We start from the raw sequence: 21780 nt of genomic DNA, 5'->3' as shown, positions 1-21780 counted from the left end.
CCAAGGATTTTCTGGTTCCCTCTCCCCGTGCTCTTTGCAGAACAGAACCATTCATTACTGATTGTTATGAAGCTGTATGTTTATCTTCTAAAGGTTTTGGAAACAGGCCATTTGGAATAACACAGATGTATTTTTTGGATAAAATAGTCACATTCTAAATAAGGGTTTAAAAAAAAAGTTCCTCCCAGAAAACCAGTAAAAAAAAAAAAACACCCTAGTTCTCTTTGACATTTGGGAAAAGAAAGGGTGAAAGGAAGAAAAATTACTGTAAGCAAAATGTCCAATGATTTCATGAATATGGGCTGAACCTGTTTGACAAAGTTGAAGACATCTGGGACTATGAGTCAGGATGAACTGGAGGAAGGATGGATGCAGCATTAGCTTCTTATGTGTGAATGCTACTATTTTTGGTTAAGAAATTCCTTTTTTCTCATCTTGACATTTGTGTCGGAAGGGGGCTCCTTGATTTTGTTGTTAAATGTACAACTTCCTCCTGCCTGCAACATGGAGAACCTCTTCATGGTTTGTGCCACTCAATGGCTGGTGACTTTACAGTATTACAACCTTTGTGCTTGAGGCTGAGTTCAAACCCCACATGATTTTTGTATCAAAGTAGCAACTTTCCTATCATTGTTCTACTTCACTCAGTGATAGCCTTGGGGGAATTTGGTGCAGAGGTCTTGACATTTTAATACTGCATCTCAAATGGAACCAGAGTATATTTTTTTCCATTTTCTTCCATTTGGATTTTCTTAAAAATAAGAGTGTTATGTATAAGAGGCTATCATTTGTTGTCAGTTGTCTTTTGGTAACATCAGGAAAGATGTGTAAAGAATTGAGTGTTGTTCAGCAGTGTGTTTCCTATAGTGTAAAGTAATGTTTGTATCTGCAAGGTAACTAATGGCAAGAGGAACTTTGCATTTGGGACATCGGTTACTCACAATTAAATACAAACTATGTCCTGGGCTGAAGACCTACAAAGAAAAGTGATGAGGTTATGATCATTTTTCTTTATTAAGAAAGATAGCATGGCTAGAATAAATCATTTCCTCCCTTCCTGTAAATTCCATATAGGTGGAAGGAGGTTAATATCAGAATCCAGAATCATATTAACAAAGGAATCGAGTCTTGAGGTGTATGAAAAAAGCACAACCTTGATAATTGCATCAATATTATCAAGTATGCAGAAGAAACCTGTTAATCAACTGTCCTGGATTTGGCACAGTACTTAAAAAAAAAAAAAAAAAAACAAACAGGAAAAAAACAATGCACACTTGCCCAAAGGTCTGTTCTTGCATAATTATGTGATTATTTTACACTGAAGTTCCTACTACTACTTTAGTGCTCTGTTTTGTTTCTTTATTCTGTGTCACTTGTAGCCCTGTTTTCATTCCTAATGCTTTTAACTTGCTGTGAACTGCCTTCCAAATATTTGAATGTCTCACTGAATGGAAATGATTTTCTCTTCAGTGATGGTATGTGCACTAATACCATCCTCTGACACACAATCTTTTAGAGCATTATTCAGCAATTTTCAGCATCTTGTTTTAGGAAACTTGGATACCTTTCTCCTGAGTATTTAACCTTAACTAATTAAATTCTGTGTTTAGTCATGAAGGACTTAAAAGAATTCAGTTGGATGGGGAGCTGATGGCACTCCTTTCCTCCTGTTCAATTTAGCTGATAGGTCAGCATGTGTCATGAATATTGTCATCTGTGTGTGTGCGTATTCACACATTTCTCTGTGTGGAGTACTTCTTTCAAAAAATCTTTTTGAAGGCGATGAATAGCCTGCTCTGTCAAGTTAGTAGCATCATTGTGTTGTTTATATTCAATTTAATGACTAGTTGGCATGCATGATACCTTTTTCTGTCCTGAGGTTGAACATATCAGTGTCTGATCTGAAGCATATAGTATTCCAACTCGGGTCTGCATTCTGTTGCTGTTAGTAGAATCAGAAGTACAAGTGGTAAGCTCTGGAGGGCTTGTAGAACACAGTGTGAAATTTCAGTTGACAATGGACTTAAAACCCCGTTGAATTTTAAGACCAAAACACCTTTTGTGTTTTAAGAACATGCAATTGGTTAAGATCAGAATCTGAGTTCAGTACTTGCCAATAACAGAACACTGGGTACCTCTTAGAGTTCACTGAGCATCAAAAGAGATGCATACTATGCACACACTGACTTGTACATTAAAGACTATTTCCAAGAGTAATGGGAATGTTAGTGGCAGAGCTGGCACAATATTTGTAAGACATCTATAACATTATGTTCATCTCTATAAGAATACATACACACTGCTAGACTGGTCCTAAATCATTGTATCTGCACTTCACACTGTAATCAACCGTATATGTTGCCACATCCAGAAGTATTGCACTTATTTTTTGTTAGCCATCTTTTTTTCCCCCTTAGTGGATTGTAGGAGATACCTCTTCAGTATGAGGTGGGCAACGGATCTCAAACTAGCCTATACCATCTCTGTGCATCTGATAGATTACAAAGCATAGTGAAAACAGTACACAAGTTGTAACTGATTGCTTTTCTTGGATGAATTTAGCTAAGGTTGTAGTTTTGCCAATTGGAAAAGTATTTAATGTATGGACTGTGAAGGATTTAGAGAGAAAATAAACCCCCTTGGCTCTCTTTTTCATAAAGGCATGACATTAAACAACTAACAGCTTCCCCCACTGCATTGCCCTTAATTTACTTCTGTGGTTGGATCTGCTGTCCTGCACAGAGGATTGGGACAGTCGTAGATCTGTCTGAGCTGCTTCTGTTTTTACTAGCTAATGCTTTAGCTCTGTGAGCTCTGTAGAAACCTTATCTTCTTGAGAACTGTCCTGTGACAAATGCCTGCTTTTTTATTAACTGTCATGAAGTTATGGTCTTCTATGGAGTCCACTCCTATTGAATAGTTTTTTTAAAAAGAGCCATTTGTCCACATAGAAATCCAGCAATACTTATTTAGAATATGGAGACTTTCTCATATTGTAATGGTTTAAAACTAGTAGTCCTAGCAGTTCTTGACACAGCCCCTTGAAATAGCTTACAACATGCATTTTAAAACCCACTTTTACCTTATGCTGAACTTAGTTTCTGTAAATTTTACTAATGTTTCATCCATGCTTCCGGTTAAACCATTCATAATTCGCATGCCTTCTTGACTGAATAAGAATCAGTTTGTCTTTCCTGTTAAATATTTGCTGGCTTGGCTGTTTCTTTGGCCTTAGATTCAACTAAACAGTGTACATGCTAGAACAAAAATGCTTATGATTGCTGATATGATGACACTAATTTATAGAAGCTGGCCCAATTTGCTGTATATATTGATCAGACAGCTGCATGGTAGTTCCAGAGAATGTGACTCTGATCATCTTGAAATAACATTAAGAAATGAAATGTTTTAGATCATGCTTAAAGGTGTGTGCACAAACATGTTCCTCTCAGGGAATAACTTTTAAATTCCTGTAAAAAGAAACAAAGAAAAAACCATCCTACAACCAAACAGGGGAAAAACTCCAAAACTATACAACTCTGCCAAGCACTGCATATTTCTGTTAATATGTAGTTCTCAAGCTTCAGAAGCTCTCAATATTATATTGAAACATGTATAAATATTTCTGTTCATAATTTCTATAAAAATAAAAAGATACAATTTAAAGCCCATCAAGGTCATATGTTAATCTTCAGTAGATTTTGGACTAGGTCATTCATTTAGATGTGATGCAGAAAATCATGCTGCAGAGCTTGACATCACTGTTCTAATCGAGGTGATTTTAAGATGTTCATGTTAACCATGTTAACCTCATAACATTTTTGGGCTCTGTATTTTGTTTCCACATACAGAAAGTGGGATATATAGCCTTTGTTCCAGTAAGTGTAATCAATCATTTTAAAACTTAAAAATAAAAAATCAAACAACAAAACAAACATGTCCAACTCCCCCCCCCCCCCCCCCCCCCCCCCCCAAGATTTTACAAAACCGTAAGGTAGAGGAAACATGGAAGATAAACATGCATCCTTTTCCCCCTCTTTCCTCACGCTAACTACAGGTATAAAGCTGGTGACTGTTCTGTAAATTTTGGTAAAGTATTCGGAAATTAATGTGATTCTGCTAATACAATTATGTTGTAATTTCATCTAATAACTTTAGGATTTTGGTAGTTTCTCTTCTAGACACGCCGCATCCCTAATGTGTAGTTTGCAGACATGCACAGTCTAACAGACCAAAAAAATATCTTTAGGTTTGAATTCTGTTCTGTCAGAAAGACAAGAACCATCTTGATTAGTGAGATGTCAAGTTATATGAGGAATTTATTGAACTTTTGGAAGCTCATTAACAAATCTTACTCTTTTCTAAAGCTTGCAGCTGTGTCTGATGTTTTTGTGGAAAACTACATCCCTGGGAAACTGGCTGAAATTGGTCTAGGTTATGAAGACATTAAAAAGATTGCTCCTCACATAGTGTACTGTTCAATAACAGGTATTGTAATTTCAGTAACTTGTCATTGTTTCCTTTATTCCACTCATCTTGTTATAACTCATGTAGCAATATCAATGTATATTATTTCAATGTCAGTTAAGTTAAATTGGAAGATAGAAAACAAGTTTTACTTTAATTCAAAAACCAATACAGAAAAATTGGGAGGCAGCAACGATGTCAGCACTTTATAAGGTGATCGACAGTGGCAATAGTAGACTGCTGTACTCCTATTGGCCACAAAGGAGCCAGCATTGGTGGGGTTCCTTGCATTTTGCTTTGAACAGATTGATAACTCATTTTTCCCCCATTGGTTTTAATGAACCAGTTTTCATTGCAAGTTTCCAATCTAGTCATTTCAATGTTTACTGCCCTGAAGCATGCTTCTCTCTTCAGTTATCTAGTTACATGTTCATGGAAAGGAAGTAGACATGAATATCAGGACCTGCATACATGTTAGAATTAAATTAAAACGAAGAAGTTGCACACGTTCAAAGACCAATTCAAAATCTTAGTTGCAAATCAGGCCAGACCTGTTTTGCTTCTGAATTTCTGAATAACATCTTTAGCTTTTTAATTACTGTGTGTTTCCCATTTAATGGGGAGCAAATGAGGTTTTTTAGTCTGTGATATATTTTTCATGCTTTTGTGCTTTTTTGAGCCCTTAAGACAAGGGCAGAAAGGCAATTATGTTCAGGACTAGCTGTGAAACCTGTTAAGTCTTTCTTTACGTATGTTTAGGTTGGTCTGTGGTTAGTTACCGCAGTGTTTTTCACATTTGCTTGTGCATGTAATTTATCATTAGTAAATTGAATGTTTTTGTGGTTTCAGTTGCTGTACAGTTGATGAAAGAATAAAATGATACCCATCTTGCAATTTATTTGTGATGGCTTGGCGTTTGATTTGGTAAATCTGCTTTTCCTCTCACACTGCACATGTCAACTTCTGAATGCTTTTACGTGTTTGTGATATTAGATGAAAACTTTGAAGTAAGAAAAACTACTTCATTTCACAGAATTGCTTAGGTGGAAAAGGACCTCTTGAGTTCATCTAGTCCAACTCTCCTGCTCAAGCCAGGTCACCTGAAGTGGGTTCCTCAGGACTGAGTCCAGATGGGCTTAGAGTATTTCCACAGATAGAAACTCCGCAGTCTCTGGACAATCTGTTCCACTGTTTAACATTTGTCGTGGTAAAAAATGTTTTGTGCTCAGGTGCAATGCCATGGGTTTTTAGTTTTTGCCCATTGCCTCTTATCATTCAATGGGTGCTACTGAAAAGGGTCTGTCTCCCCCTTGCTCACTCCCTCCCACCAGGTATTTATATTCATTGGTAAGAATCCCCTGAGTTTTCTCTTCTTCTAGGCTAAAGTCTCAGCTCTTATCATTTCCTCATGTGTCAGATATTGCAGTCTCTTAATCATCTTCATGGAATCACAGAAAGGTCCCTTCCAACCTTAACCATAAAGACCATCCAGTTCCAACCCCCCTGCCATGGGCAGGGACACCTCCCACTAGTCCAGGTTGCCCAAAGCCCTATCCAGCCTGGCCTTAAACACTTCCAGGGTTAGGGCATCCACAACTTCTCTGGGCAACCTGTTCCAGTGCCTCACCACCCTCACAGTGAGGAAGTTCTTCCTTATATCTAATCTAAATATCCCCTCTTTTAGTTTAAAGCTATTAGTCCCTGTCCTATCGCTACACTTCCTGACCAAGAGTCCCTCTCCAGCTTTCCTGTAGGCCACCTTTACGTATTGGAAGGCCGCTGTAAGGTCTCCCCAGTCTTCTATTCTCCGGGCTGAGCAAGCCCAAATTCTCTCAGCCTGTGTTCATAGGAAAAGTGCTCCAGCCCATTGATCATTCTCTGTCATATTCAGCTTCAGGTTAGCCTTGGCTTTCCTAACCCTTTGCTTGCACTACTGCAAGTTGAGAAGAACAAACTGGTTTATTTCTAAACTCTGTCACCTGATTCAAGACACTACAGCTCAAAACTATTTTTTTACTGTACTGCATTCAAATATCATTTGCTTTTTTGGAGCTGTGGGATGAATGCTAATGTAAGAACATTTAGCTTTAAAAAAAAAAATGGTAAAAAGGTCAAAACTAAAATATTTGCTGACAAAAATTGCTTCGTGTAGAAGCTCAGATTAAAATGTGAATGCCTATGGAAAGAGACAAAAAGATTTTTTTTTCCGTTGTAAACAAATAAGGCTAGACAAATAGCAAAGGAGGTTGTTAAATGCAATAAAACATTTTAATAGTAATTATGATTCTATGTGTACTGCTAATTATTATGGAGAACGCTAGGGGAGTTTCTGTACTTAAGCCATTTTCTGCAAGGGGTCAATTTGAGAAATTGTTAATTTGAATATTCAATATAAAAGGCTTTAGAACAAATTGGTAAAATGGATACTTATAAATCATCTGTATCAGTATATCGGAGCAAGGTGAAATTTTGTTGGAGTCTGTGTTATTAATATGCATCATAACTTTGCCAAGGAAAACATACAAAAAGTTAACTGACCACATCAAGCTGTTCATGTAAACATATGAATCACTTCACTTTTCTGAAGCAGATGGGGGAACCTTATCAGTAATCCTTCACTTTTTAAGGTACCTCCTATTCCTTTGCTTGCTGTTCGTAGTGTTCAAATGCTTTTCCTCTTTCTTCTCGTTTCTTAGATGTGGAAGCCTATTAAAAACAAGGGGATTTGGGCACAGCAATCTGTCTGTAAACAATGTCTTGGATGTTGTGATGTTAGGCGTGATAGTATGTGATCAAAAAACAGGTTTATGTGAGTTAATTGAGGCATCTGATTTGGATGCCTGGTTTTGTGAAAAATTGGTGCAGGAAACAGGTTAATGCTGTGTTCTGAAAGGCCCTCAAAAAGTACTCAGTTCCCTGACTGTAGACAGGAGCTATGCATGTGACAATGTACAAGGATAAGGATTGGAATTAAAGTGAAGTGGAATGACCCTTGGACAAACTGAATTCTTGTAGGTTCCTGAGGGCTTAGATGCAATATTTCAGATGGAAAGAGACTGAGAACGCAGTCTAAGATTATTTGGTAATGCCATAAAAAAAGCTATGTGTATATAAAATGCCTAGCTGGAGATATGGAAAATATGAGTTAAGGAAGATCCAAAGAGAAATATTGTTTGTCAGATGTAAGAGATGTGCTGGCCTAGAACATTGGATTAAATGGACTAGTTGTCTTCCCAAATGTTGAAAATTGTTGAGACAAATTATCTTGGTTACAGAAACCCCTTTTACTTCTAAACAGTGGGATTTCATCCATCATTTTGCACCTCACTTACAGGCTGCGCAAGAGATAATAGGAACATGTTAGCTCTCAAGCTCTTTCTGTTTTGCAGGTCCTGTGAAGGATAATGGATACACAATATAACATGAATTATGTTACACGGTCTTTGAACAGAGGATTGGAGTGGTTTATGCTGTTTCACTCAGCCAGCTTCAAATATGCTTTTTAAAGGGTGTATTTTATGTATCATGGCTATTATTAACAGACAAAATGATGTTGGTCATTGTTAATGACTATCATGAACTCTGTTACATTTTAGATATGAGAATACAGAGACAGACATTTTGGCATAACACTTGATAATGCATAAGTAACCAAGAAATAAACATGTCCAGTGTGTCAGAATCAGGGTGTTTTCCCATTTTTTTTTTCTTCTTGTTGTTCATTCTACATGCTGAAGACATTATGGCAGATTCGTTTAATAAATTACAAGTAATTACTGGACACTACTTCCCCTATCCATTTAGTTAACTCATTAATGAGACTGGATATCATCTGGAATGTCTTGGTTTCTTATTTTTGGAACCATATTACCTTTCATGTTTAAACATCATAGGTATGGAATGCAATCAATAAACAAGTAATTTGAAGGAATCAGTTTCACCCTACAGCATAACTTGTATAACAGCTGTGATCAAGATGTCTTTCAGATTTTTTTTGTCTCATTCAGTTGCTACATGTAAGTGTAAATAAGTCAAGTTGGATATTAAAACTTTTTTAATTTTAGGGGCCATCCAAAAATATGGAAAGTAACTTTCTGACTCTAGACTGCATTGTATCCTTCCTTTGTATTATCCCAGAGAGTGTGTGCTCAAGTTGTAATTGTTTGTGTTATTATTATTATTATCATTTTAATTATAAGACTATCTCTGTCTATTACCTTCTACCTTGCCCTTTTCTAGATGCGATTGCTAAGCTTAGCAAGTTCAGATTCTTCCCCCGCTAGCTCAGTTCCTCACCAAACATCAGTTTCGCTTACCTCTTTTGGCAACCCACGCTTTCCTACCAAATTAATTTTCCAGATAATCTCCTTCAGAACCTTCATTCTAACCTGTTTTTTGCTGCATAATGGGTATGAGCAGTAAATATAAATAAAAAGTGGGCTTGAGCATTCTCCATTGGTCTGTGAGGACAGCATAGATATATTTGTCAGAACCAACTGCTGGGATGTGGTATGGTGTAGCATGTGCATCATGGACTGAATCGTTGGAGATTTTAGCCCTGAAGCACTAGCAAGTGTTTCCTTGGAAAGTGTGTATTTCCGAGCTCACATCATAGCTTAAAACTGTATTCAGATATTTTGGTGGAAATAAAATAAAACAAAACCTTCAAAAGACACAACAATATTACTAATAGAAAAGCATAACCATGACAAAAAGGTCTCCCAATTTTTTTCAAGTCTTCACTATAAAGAATAGAAATTCTCAGGGTTTTAAGCAAACAGCTGTAAAGTTGTTGTTTTCTAATATAGCAAAACAAACCAGCTTCCTCCTCAGTTTTGTGCTTAGGAATAGCAGAACCATTCTGTGAGAAAACATTCAAAAGTTTTGTTCTCATTATAGTGTAAAGATCAAGATTTGACTATACTGCATAAAATACTTTTTTCAATGAAAGGTATGGAGGTGACTGGTTCAGTGGAATTAGGCACACATTGTAGCAGAAAAAATCTGGAGACAGGCTTCCTGGAAGTCAGAAGCTATGCTACTTTATAATCTACTCAGACTTCAGCAATTTCTCTTACATACAGGAATGCTGTTGGTATGGAATCACCTCTTTTTAAATTTTGGACTGTTGCAAATCGTTAGTGATAGTAAAATGAAAGGCAGTGTAATTTTTCAGAAAGTCCAAGGTCATATGTGGGTGAAGAGTTTAGACATAGGTAAGCCAGATACTGTTGTCTTTTTGACATTTTGGAAGTCCTGATTAGCAAACCAAGTTTCTTATCCAAACAGTGCTGATTGAATGTATCCAGCCCTGTGGCAGCAGTATTTCTCAATGTTTCTGCTGCTTTTTAAGTGCTCTCAAGTTCCAGATTGTCTGTTCTCGCTCACAAGTTGGCTTTTCTGGTGAGAGTAATCTTAAAATTAGTCTAAATATAATATATTTTGACAGTTCTGTGGTTGAGATTGGTTTAAGTTTTTTTTGAAAATTGGCTGCTTAAAGTAAATCATGTACAGGTCACAGGAGAGTGACTATTTGTTGCTATTGGTATGGTCTGTATAGTTCAACGAAGAAAGTCAGTTTATTTCTGAACAGGAGGGGGCACTGTTTAAAAGGACAACATTATTTTCAAATTAAAGCACTTTTTTCTTTTCTTAATACCTCTGAAGGTAATACGTTTGGACAGACTTTGAATTTTGTAGGTTTTTTGAATGATGAAGGCTATTGCTCTTAGCTTCTCAACCCCTGTCCCCCTGCTCTGTTCGTTTATTACTTTTTGATTGAACTGTGCTTGCTCTACTTCTCTTCTACAGGTTTTGCTGAAGCTGGTGTTCCTTACTTTTTGGCTCCTTTCCTTCTTTTCTTCTTTACCTTGTATCATATGCAGGTTGCTTTTTTGTGTCATTTATAGCATTACCCAATTTCTTCTTTTCAATGTTTCCTTTTTCTGTCATGCCATTTCTTAAAATATGGCTATGAGGTACTTAGTTTTATGCCTGTTTAAAGATTTATTTATTTTCTCTTGTAAACAGGAGAAAAATAGTCTAGTATATTTATGCTTGAAAGAGATTGAAGACGTAATGATGATCTGTTATGCAGAAATATTTGTAGTTCAACCAAAAAAAAGAAGTAAGATAAGATGTTTGGAATTGCTGTTTTTATTAACTTTGTATTACTGTAACAGATTATATTTCTTCGGGATTTGTGGTCTCTAGCCCCAACGAGTCTTAACTCTGATTTTAAAAATGATTAGACTACACTGAAGTGTTAATTGTGCTTGCTAGCAAAGAGTAGTGTTGTAAAAAGACAAAAAAATAAGTGGAAAGAATGGCAAAATATTTTTTTCACATTTTGTGTGTCTTCTAAGTTTCATACGGTTCTAAATCTGGAATTGTACCTTGTAATGAATGTACATGAAGTCCTTAAAATCCATAAATGAACATATTCCTTCAAAAATATGTAAGTCTTATGCATCTCATGCATGATTCTGATGAATCTGAGAAGCAAAGTAGTTCTTCACTCTATCCATCTGCATAACAGATAATAACTCAAAATAATGTACTGATGATTTGTAGCTGCTCCTCATGAGAAGATGTAACGTTATAATTTTAATGCTCGTCCTACTTTGTCTCCAGGATTTTCATGACAGGGAAAAAAACAACAACCTCAGCATGTTTTGCTGGTCAAAGGCTAGCCAAAGTGTTCTTAGTCCTCTAATTTGCACACTTTCAGTGGTGAGATGTGGAATTGCCTTGGACTAGGTATAGTTTGTAGACTCCCTCTTACCAAATGATTCTGGCGTATAAAATCATAGATAACTTGGACGGTCTAATTCTTGGTGCTCACTCCTTCGCCTGATGCATGCCTGATGTTTTTGTCACTTCTAGATGGTTATAGATCTGGATATAATTACTTGGGATAAATTGGTAGACTACCTGCCAACACAATGATAGATCCTACATTAAAGAAAACAGAGTTTGTTTCACAACATGACATAAATTGGCAAAGTAACTTCTTAAAGTTGTAAATTAGTGCTTATGGAGATAGCATACAAGTAGGAAATGAAGTTCTGCTCAGAAGCTGGCTCAAGCAATGTTTTAGTTGTAACTAAATAACAGCAACTGTAGAAATGGTTTTGATCAAAAGTTATTAAAAATTCACTCACCCAAATTTACTAACAAGATGATTTTTTTTTTGTAATTAAAAAAGCAAAATAATTTCATCAAATGATCCTAAAAGTAGGCAAAACAAGTTGAAAAAAAAAGCACTGAAAGTGAGACAAAAAAAAAGGCAAGCCAATGCAAGCATGAAGAGTGAAATGGAAATTTGGAGAATTAGCTGAGAATTTAAAGAATTGCAGCAGTCTTTTGATACTCTAAAAACAGGAATAATTTGAGAGGATGAGATAATTAAAGAAGCTGGGAACTGCAGAAAAGGAGGATCAGTGTCATGGTATCAGTCTTCAGTGAAAGAATGTTCAGAGAAATTTTCAACAGATCTATTGTTTTCTAAAAATAGAAGGTACTGCACTGTCAGACTGCCATGTCAAAAGAGGCATTTTCAGAAGAAACTGGGCGTCTTGCTTCCAGTAGTTCTTGATGTGGTTTGAGAATGAAAAGGCAGGTCTGGAAAACTCTGAACATTATACCTCTCTTAAATAAACAGAAAAATCAGATTTGCAATTTGTGAGGTATGAACTTACTGACAGCAATTGACAAAGCATTTGAAGGTGAAAAAATATGCAACATCTACCTGAGCCTGATTTGATAAAAATAGAGCACTTAAAAAGAAAATCAGGCATGTCAAATGTGTTAGTTTTTGCATTATGCAGTTGGAAGATGGATTAAAGAGTTGACCTGTCAATTTTTTTTGATAGCTTGAAGTTATCTGAGTGAGTTGTTAAATTATTAAGCAGGGTTTAGAGATAAAATAGTCTATGATAATAATTTTTGAGGAGTTTTTGAGGCTTTAAAGACAAATCATTACTGGGATAATATTATTAGCAGGTATAATAGGGCAATAAACCTTGTGGCATATATTTCAACTGTAGTAAAGTTCTTGACACTCTCACAAAACACTTTCATAAATAAGCTAGGGAAATGCAATGTAAAACAAATAATAAAATCGTTTCTGGAGTGACCAGAAACTACCTTAGTTCTTGTACTATACAAGCGAAAACTATTAGTATCTCATATGTGACGTGGAAGGCAGTACCTCAGAACTGACATTGCTGGATATTTTGTTTTGATAAAAATGGTGATAGAGTAGAATAAGGATGACCCCCAAATCCTCATGTGATTAAGAACTACAGGCTGTTTATTGTGGGTTTTGGAGTTAAGGGGCAGGAAGAGTCTAGAGCTGATTTACAGATATAAACCATAATTTTCTCTTTATAGCATTATAAATCTTATTTAAAATTGTTTCTGGGAGTGTGGCTAGCTCACAGATAAGTCATGTAAGTCTGGCCTCAAAATCTCTGCTCAGTTTTTCCTCCCACAACCAGGGATTTAAAATATTCCTAAGAGTCCCTGTGTCACCAGAGCCCAATGGGCAGTTGCATGATGTATTCCTGGTGTAAAAGCTGCAATTTAATTGCGTGAGATCTGTATACAGCTCAAAAGGTCCACAAAGCAGAAAGGGAGTACAAGTGTATTATACAGCACGATTAGAATTAGAAATGACCTTGACCAATTTGTCTACACAAATAATAGAGCAAGGGTAGAATTAAATGTTGGAGCAAGTCCAATATCCAATGTACTGTCCTTAATCAGAAATAATCAAGTCCTTTTAAAGATACCGTGGGTGAGAGAAGGGTGCTCAGAAGATTTGGATGTAATAATGGTGGGGCATGATCGAAATTGAACACAAGTCCATGATATCATATTGTCATAGATGAAGGATTTGCATTATACTGGATTATATTAAGACAAATATGACCTAAAAGACTACTCCTGCCCTACTCCACATTGGTGTGTTCTCAGTTGGAAGGCTAAGTCTGCTTCTTGGTGACATATTTAAAAAGTGATGTGAACAACTGGAGAGAGTTGAGAGAAGAACTATGGATAAGAATCATTGTATAAGGAAGGTAGCTCAGAAACCTCATTTTTTCTTAACTAAAAGCTGCTATGATCAGAAAGAGCTATTGTGGCCATTTAACCCGTTCTTCCTAAAATGTTCTGTAAATTTGCATGTAGTAATTCTTAAATGAAGATCCTGATGGTATGTGAAGGCATCAGCAAAAAGTCCTTGCTTAATGTGTAGGAGCAGTCAATATGTTGCTTGGTTTTCAAAGTGAGAGTGTTAAGAACAAGAAAAAAATTGGTAGGTAGTAATTAAAATAATAAGAATTTGGATGTGACCATTGGAGAATTGGGTTGTCTGATTTTGAGAGATAAGTGATTTGGAATAGGAGAACAGCATATGATATAATAAATGATGCAGATCCACTATTATATACTATTAAAGATGCCTTTCTCAAGCTGGGTAAGTCCAGGTGGCATCTGAAGTTGGAAGACTGGATATTTAAAAATGGTAGTGCATTGCAGAGAAATTTGTCTTATAGTACTCTGCAGAGTTTGCTGTCGTACGTCCTTGAGAGCAAGATGGTTGTCGAATTAAAAATTGAGTAGGCAAATATGCAGATAATGAGAACAGGCATAGTTATAACTAGATATTCACATCAGGATGTTTGGAACAAGCCAGGAAACTACTGACCTCTTTGAATTCCAGACTACATCGTGTCGGTTGTTTGTTGTACAGTTCAGGATTGATACATGAAAGAAACTTAATCATCAAATTTAATGATGATCTTGTTTTGAGGAAGGTAGATCACGGTATTTCCTTGTAGATTTTAGATATGGTGAGAATCAAATACTTTGGTGCTTTTCTGCCCTATGCTGATGTGCTCAGTTGTAATTCTCAGTGTAAACTACATGTTCACAAAAATTAACAACTGGCTCCTTTTGCAGCTTCATGGCATGCAGCAGAAACTATTGAAAGGGTACTATGCTTCTCACATGTAGTTATTCTGATATCTGAGGTGGCCATCTATATAATCAAATTTACCAATTAAGACTACATTCATTCGAAATATGAATTTCTGCAAGACTTGAGGAAAGAGCTTTAATTTATAAGGCACAATGGTTAAATATTGTAGAGCCATAATCTCTCTCTCTCTCTCTCACACACACACACACACGCACACACACAAAAAAACTCATAAAGAAGTTAAACAAAAAGTTATGCTTGTATATATGTTTGTAAATTGAGACTAGTTCTACCTATTCTGCTGGGGAGTAGGACAGTTTTTGAAGCTATCATTCCTTACTCCTTGTATTCACCAAATGAATAAAGTAGCCAAAACCTCTGATGTGACAATTTTAATCTCTACTTGTATTATACCATGTTTGCAAGCAGAATTTCTCAATGTTTGGGTAAACCTTAATACAGAACTCTGCCTTTTCTACATTATCTCATGAATCCAAGATACCTGATCTCTTTCTAGACATCTAATGAAATTTGTGTCTCATTTTGAAATATCTTTAGCCTTGTAGACATCATTTGAGTATCCAAATTGTCAGTTTTTCCTTTTGGCTTATCCATCTGTTGTGGTTTAACCCAGCCAGCAGCTAAACACCACACAGCCGTTCGCTCATCCTCCCCCCTCCCTCTCTGGGATGGGGGAGAGAAAGGTGAAAGTGAAGCCTGTGAGATGAGATAAAGACAGTTTATTAAGACAGGAAAATAACAATAACAATAATAATCATAATAATGATAATAGTAATAATAATAATACTAATAATAATACTAATAATATGTACGAAACAAGTGATGCACGATGCAATTGCTCACCACCTGCTGACCGATGCCCAGTCTATCCCTGAGCAGCTGGCCCCCCCACCCTGGCTAGCCACCCCTATATGTTGTTCAGCATGACGCCAGATGGTATGGAATACCCCTTTGGCCAGTTTGGGTCAGCTGTCCTGGGTCTGTCCCCTCCCAGCTCCTGTTGCATCCCTAGCCTGCCCGCTGGCAGGACAGAGTGAGAAGCTGAAAAGTCCTTGGCTTGGTGTAAGCACTGCTCTACAACAATTAAAACATCAGCATGTTATCAGCGCTCTTCTCATCCTAATCCAAAACATAGCACCCTACCAGCTACTAGGAGGAAAATTAACTCTGTCCTAAATGAAACCAGGACACCATCAAATGGAAAAACTGTTTTTAACATTAAAAGTAGAGAATTTTCTTATGCAAGGAAGTTAATTGGCAGAAATTCAGATGTCCAAATTCAGCTTTGATAATGCAAAAAGAAAAAAAAAAAGGCAAAAACCAAAACAAACACAACCCCCCAACCCCAAAACAATTGTTCTCGTTTCTGTGAATGGAGAAATAATAATTCTTGTTGTTCCTAAGAACAAAGCAATCAATCACAATGGTGATACAGTGACAAATCAGTGGTAGTGTTACGTAGTACATAGTTCTGCAGATTTTTCTTTTTAAAAAGTGAATTTTTGATGCCAGTCACAATGCATTTACATAACCCAACAGTGTTGTGTTGAGAAAAAAAAGCTATCTGGAATGTGCTGATATAGCTGCGTTGCTTTTGTGAGCTGCCTGCCTCAGTCATTTGTCATGGTGTAGATGCTGTAGCAGTACGTGCTGTTAATGGACTTTCATTACTTGTTTAGAGCTAAAAGAAGATTTGTGTAAATGCAAAACTTCAGGAAAGAGTCTGTTAAGAGATGACCGTTGATTAAAGGAAGGTGGTACTATAGCTGAGGTTTCTGAAAATTGCCCCTAAGTTTCAGGGGCAATTCAGGGACTATCATGTTCTAAGGTTTTATGTCATTTTGGCATTCTTAAATGTTAGGATAGTGTCATGCCTCTGGTTTGCTGCCTCTTGCAGAAAGTCACCTGTGATGTTCCCAAACCTTCTTTTGCTTGTCACAAACTTTGTTCCAGAATTCTGCTGCCTCAGGGCTGGCACTCTGTGGCCATCATTTCTTCCCAAAGTAAAATACTTAATATATGCAATATAAGCTGCAGTCCTAACCACATGAAACTTAGTTTGTGTAAATTTATTTATTTATAAAATAAAGCAAATATTGTTATTTGGTAGGAATGAAAACAGAAGACTTTCTAGCAGTTGACTGCTTTATTCAGAAATGAGTTATGGCGGCCAGTGGGAGCTTTTAATTTCTTTTCCCAGCCATTAGTGTTAATTATTATCCTACTGATATACAGCTATGTGAATGGGTCATTCTTACTGGTGCTATATAGGGAACTTGATCTTGATTTCTGTTCCTTAAGAAGACCACCTAAATGTTCCCCACTGTCTGTTTTATATCACAGGTGATATATTCACAAACAGGTTGTAACCTCTTCTACTTTTCTGGACACAAATAAAAAACATTGTGTGAGTGTGTTAGGCACAATAATTTTTTCCGTGTTGAGTTTAGTGTTATATTTGGTGCTTTTTCTTAATATGGAGTTATTTTTTTTTTAAATAAAAAAAAAAGTAGTAATCCTAATCACTCTGAGGAAGACTGGGAAACAGTGACCCCACTGTTAATCAAAGGCTTACAAATGGATGACAAACAATAGGATTACTTTGAATTGCTTTGTTGTTAAAAAAACTTTTATTTTTTCTCTTTTAAGGTTCATTTGTTTGGAAGCTTGATTAACAGGATTTGAATTCTTGGGACTGCTGGTTATAATATTGTAAAGTTGTTCAAAATCCTCACTTTTTTTTTTTTGTTCATGTTGTAATTAAGTTGGAAGTGTCTGCTTTCTAAGCACCTTAAACTTGTAAAGGCTTTCTGTATGCATTACCCTTAAACAGTTGGTTTGGGAATTGTCATATAACTTTACCACTCAGTTGTATTGTGCTCTGAAGATGAACCGTATAAAAAATTTAAAACTATATCTGCTTATTCAGGAAGTCTGTCAGCTGCAAACTGTTGGAAGCTGGGAGAGTACTCAAGAAAAATATTAGATAGGCTTATCCTGTTCATATTGGCATCTGTTTTTCTCTATTTCTGGGACAGAACATGTAGATAGCTGGGTCTTGAGTCTGATCTAGTACATTTGTTCTTATATTCCTGTGCTATCCCGTGCTTTTTGGACAACAGCTAAACTTTCACACCCATTAGCACAGCTCAGACAGCATGAAGACAGATTCTCTGTGTTCCTGTCCCTCTGGAGCATTATCGATGGAACGAATATTGTTGCCCAAAATACCAATTGCAGGACTAAAAAGTCCCCCTAGCAGCACCTTTAAAAACAATTTGGAACATGAGTTTCCAAAAGGTTGCAGAGTAAAATGTGAACCATCCAGGCCTGACAGATGTTGCAGAGCAATTTAGCTGGGTACCTCTTAATTGGAGGAAAAGCAAAATGGGCTTGACTTCTGGAGTCTCTTTGTAGTGGTGATGGCAACAATGCTTTTTAACCTGTTATACACAAAAACTGTCCACTCCAGTCAGGGGTGATTGAAGTATGAATATCCCAAAGATGCATTTTAAGAGTATTTCAGAATAAAAGCAAACTTTAATGATGCCACCTTGTGCAAGACAAATGTTAACCACATTAGTTGTTAGGATACAGGACCAAAGGATAATTTTCCTACTTAAATTATAGTTGTTGTATTTATCTTTTTTTTTTTTTTTTTTCTGGGTTCCCGATGTATTAATTTTGCAAAGAGCTAACAGACCCATTCAAAGTGGGGAGGCTTCTGTAACATTCAGCTGGTTGACAAACTTCTTGGAACTGAGTGTGAGGCTGTTTTCTATACAACAGGCTTCTGTCAGCACAGCTGTGCTGGTTAGGAATGTGAAGAGGTGTGAACATTGACCGGTTTAGCTGTTTTGGCAGAAGCCATTAGCAACTATGCTATTATATTGGCAAAAGTTTTTTTTCTTTTACTGGTAAAATTGATCTGCTCAGAATTGCATTTCTGTAAGTGGTTTTACATTCTAGTATAAAGCATAATTTGTCCTGGAAAGTTGCATTTGCATAAGCAGTGCTTTGCCAGTATATGGTGTACTGTTATCATTAGAGTAATGAAGGGCTCTGGCATAGACACAGAACAAACTTCCAAAATATATCAGTAATACAAACTAATAAGAAAAGGTTGGAAGCTGAAAGGATACATGTTGAAACAAAGTTTTCTGAGAAACTGATGGGAGCTGACAGGCCCCCCTCTCTGTTGGTGGGATTGGTATCCTTGTGTGATTCAGATCTGATGTGAAGGTAGGCTTAGTTGAGTGCCTCTAAGTCTTCGAGTTTGCGTGCTTCTGTCACCAGCACACCAGCAGCAGCTAGGATGCATGTATTTTTGCTGTAAATGATTGAGCTAACCTTTTGCGCTTGCATTAAACATCTTAGCTGAAAAGCCGTGCTGTTTTTTTCCGCTACTGTTTCTCCAGTCACATGTAGCCTGAATGTCCAAAATATTGTGAGTTTAGAGAAATGGTTGAAACTGATTGCAGTTCTGAAACACTCTTGTGTTCCTGTTCCTTGTTCAGTATGAGAAATATATACAAAGTTTAATGAACAAGTCATAAATCTTCCTTGCTTTAAAACTCAGTATTGACTTTAAGCTATGCATAGAAGTAGTGGTTTTCTTATGACTTCATGCTCATTGCTTGGTCTTTCATCTAAATGTAAGCACCCTAAAATTAGAAATATTTTGTATAAAATCTGAAACTTCAGGATTTTGGACTCCGTCCTAATGAAGAATACCAGAGAAGACAGCCTGTGAGTTGTAAGGTTTGACACTGGGTTAGTTTACAGTGAATGAAACCAGATTAGGCACTGAAATCCTGGGTATGAACAACATAGCAACGCAGTACAATTGTGGAGACACTTACTGATGGTTTAATGTTTATTTTTCAGTAGCTATTATACTTGGACTGATGCCTAGCTAAGTTAACAGAAATAAAGCTGGAAGATTTTAGGCAGCTTCAGAAGCCATGCAGTAGGCTTTTGTAAAGCTATGCTTATTGTTTTTGAGTTCTAATATTCTAAGGAGAAGACCCAAGCAAAGATCACCAAGCAGTTTTTGTTATTACTAAAAAGATCTCTCATCTGGTTTCCAAAGAAGTTCGTTTCAGGAGACAGTCATGTCTTGTAACCCTCTTTTCTGCTTTGTTGTTTTATTAATATTTTTTGTATGTGATAGACTTTCTATATGCGAGTTGCAGCATTTTTGTTTCTTTTACTGTTTAAAATGTTGACGCTTTGAGATTTCAGCAAAATAATGGATCAGTATGACTTACTAAGATGATGCAAAGTTCCCATGTCTTTGTTGTTGGTCTTCACTGTATTTTCTGTGGGTATTAGATTGGTAGGAAGACTGTAAGTAGCTGATGTTGACCTGAAAATGTTTCCTAGTATGCATGTGGTCTTCATTACTTCTGTTTTTAAAATACTGTGATAAAATAAATCCCTTTGCCAGTAGCTAAAAAAGAAAAAGAAAACAGTTTTGGGTGTAGAAGACACAAACTGTTGAAAAATAGCCTGTATTTTGTCATTTACAGAAACCGAAATGGTGGCAGTATCTGGCACTTTTCCATGTGCTTGAACATTAAAAGCATTCTGTATCCCTGTGTTTATGTCAGAGTTGGCCGAAACCCACTGATCTGCAAGTTGTCTTGTACAGAAAACTTTGTCATTAGAAGTTGTAGATTTTACGGCAATGTAAGGGTAATGAGAACAGGACTGTGCAAAACAGTCCTCCCATAAGTAAAAGTTCTTGTAAAGGAAAGGGAATAATCTGCCTGTGACGCATAGGACAAGAAGTGATTGTTTAAATGTAAATAAAAAAGACTCATATTAAAAGTTAAGAAAAGCACCCTCGTAGATAGAAGGCTTTCTTGCACTGGAGTAGACTCATTATGGATACTGCAGTCAGAATACAGGTCTTGCAGCGAACCATGACCATCTTTTCAAAAGAATGGCTGGGGTTGGGAAGAAAAATTTTGTAACTTCTTCTAAGACAGTACGTCTTTCATAAGAATTCAATGGAGCTACAATTACCAGATGCTTGCTTACACAAAGCTATATTCTTTGTATGGTAAGACGGGCTATCAGGTATCATAGAATCATAGAATGGTTTGGGTTGGAAGGGACCTTAAAGATCATCCGGTTACAACCCTCCTGCCATGGATAGGGATGCCACCCACCAGACCAAGTTGCCCAAAGCCCCATCCAGCCTGGCCTTGAACACTTTCAAGGATGGGGCATCCACAGCTTCTCTGGGCAACCTGTTCCAGTGCCTCACCACCTTCATAGTGAAGATTTTATTCCTTATATCTAATCTAAACCTATCATTTTTTAGTTTAAAATTATTACACTTTGTTCTGTCACAACGCTCCCTGAGGAAGAGTCTCTCCCCAGCTTTCTTGTAGTCCCCCTTTAAATACTGCTATTATGTACCTGCTCAGATAATATGACGTACGATTGTCAGATTTTTATTTCTCTCAAATTAACTTCATTGCAGTTTTGAAAAATTTCACAAGGTGATATCTCAAGATGGTTAGTGTTGTCTAATTAAAGGTTTGTTCAGTTGTTTGGACATTCTTTTTCTGGTATCCTGTTGTATGTTGTATATCATTTATTTTGAAGGTGTTTCTCATCAGTGACATATGAGTCAGAGAACTTGATTAGATTTTACCTGTATTAAGAAAATCTTTATAGAGGAAAAAAAAGCTAGGTTTTGCAGTTTTGCCCTGCAGATACTTACTCTATGAAGGCAAAGATTCTTTTCACATATGACTCTTCCTTAGAAGGCAACTGGAAAAATCTATTGTTAGAAAAATATTCAAGTTAGGCAATAAATAATGAGTCGTTGAATTAACCAGTTCAGCTGTTTTAAGTAACCATATGCATTTACTTTTTTTTGGTTTGCGTGTTGAATTCCTGTAAATGATCAGTAACTATTGTATGTAATGATGCATATTTTAATCAAGGAATCTGCTATCATTAAAAATAGGAGAGCTTACTTTCATATGTATTTCCAAGAAAAGGCTTTCAAATTTTCTTTTTGTTCATGTAGGCTCTAATGTACATATATGTTACTGGATCCTTTTGCCTCCATCTGATCTTTCAGAGCAGTTCATTTAAACTTTAAGCTGGGATTTACACTTTCACTATGTTAAAAAAAAAAGAAAAAAGTATGAGGATTGCAAATTATATTCAGTTTACTGTTTGTGATGTCAGAAGTCAGAGAGCTCATTCTTTGAACTAAGAAAGGATTGAGCTTATATTTATACAAGTAAAATGTACGTAAACCTAATGTAAAGCTATAATCAGAC

General features: G+C 36.4%; 1 protein-coding gene across 12 annotated transcripts in view; it reads left to right on the top strand.

The window, feature by feature from the left end:
* SUGCT (succinyl-CoA:glutarate-CoA transferase) overlaps positions 1-21780 on the top strand; it is a 328922-nt gene that overhangs the window by 11442 nt on the left and 295700 nt on the right. For all 12 annotated transcript variants that reach the window (XM_050709076.1, XM_035552596.2, XM_035552598.2 and 9 more), the window contains one exon: positions 4368-4488. In XM_050709076.1, the coding sequence (XP_050565033.1) occupies positions 4368-4488 (121 nt within the window). The remainder of the gene's footprint in view (positions 1-4367; positions 4489-21780) is intronic.

The sequence above is a fragment of the Cygnus atratus genome, chromosome 2 (genome assembly GCF_013377495.2).
Source record: "Cygnus atratus isolate AKBS03 ecotype Queensland, Australia chromosome 2, CAtr_DNAZoo_HiC_assembly, whole genome shotgun sequence".
NCBI classification, from domain to species: Eukaryota; Metazoa; Chordata; class Aves; order Anseriformes; family Anatidae; genus Cygnus; species Cygnus atratus.
Note: the sequence above shows the minus strand (reverse complement) of the source record. Positions and strands in the feature narration are given on the sequence as shown.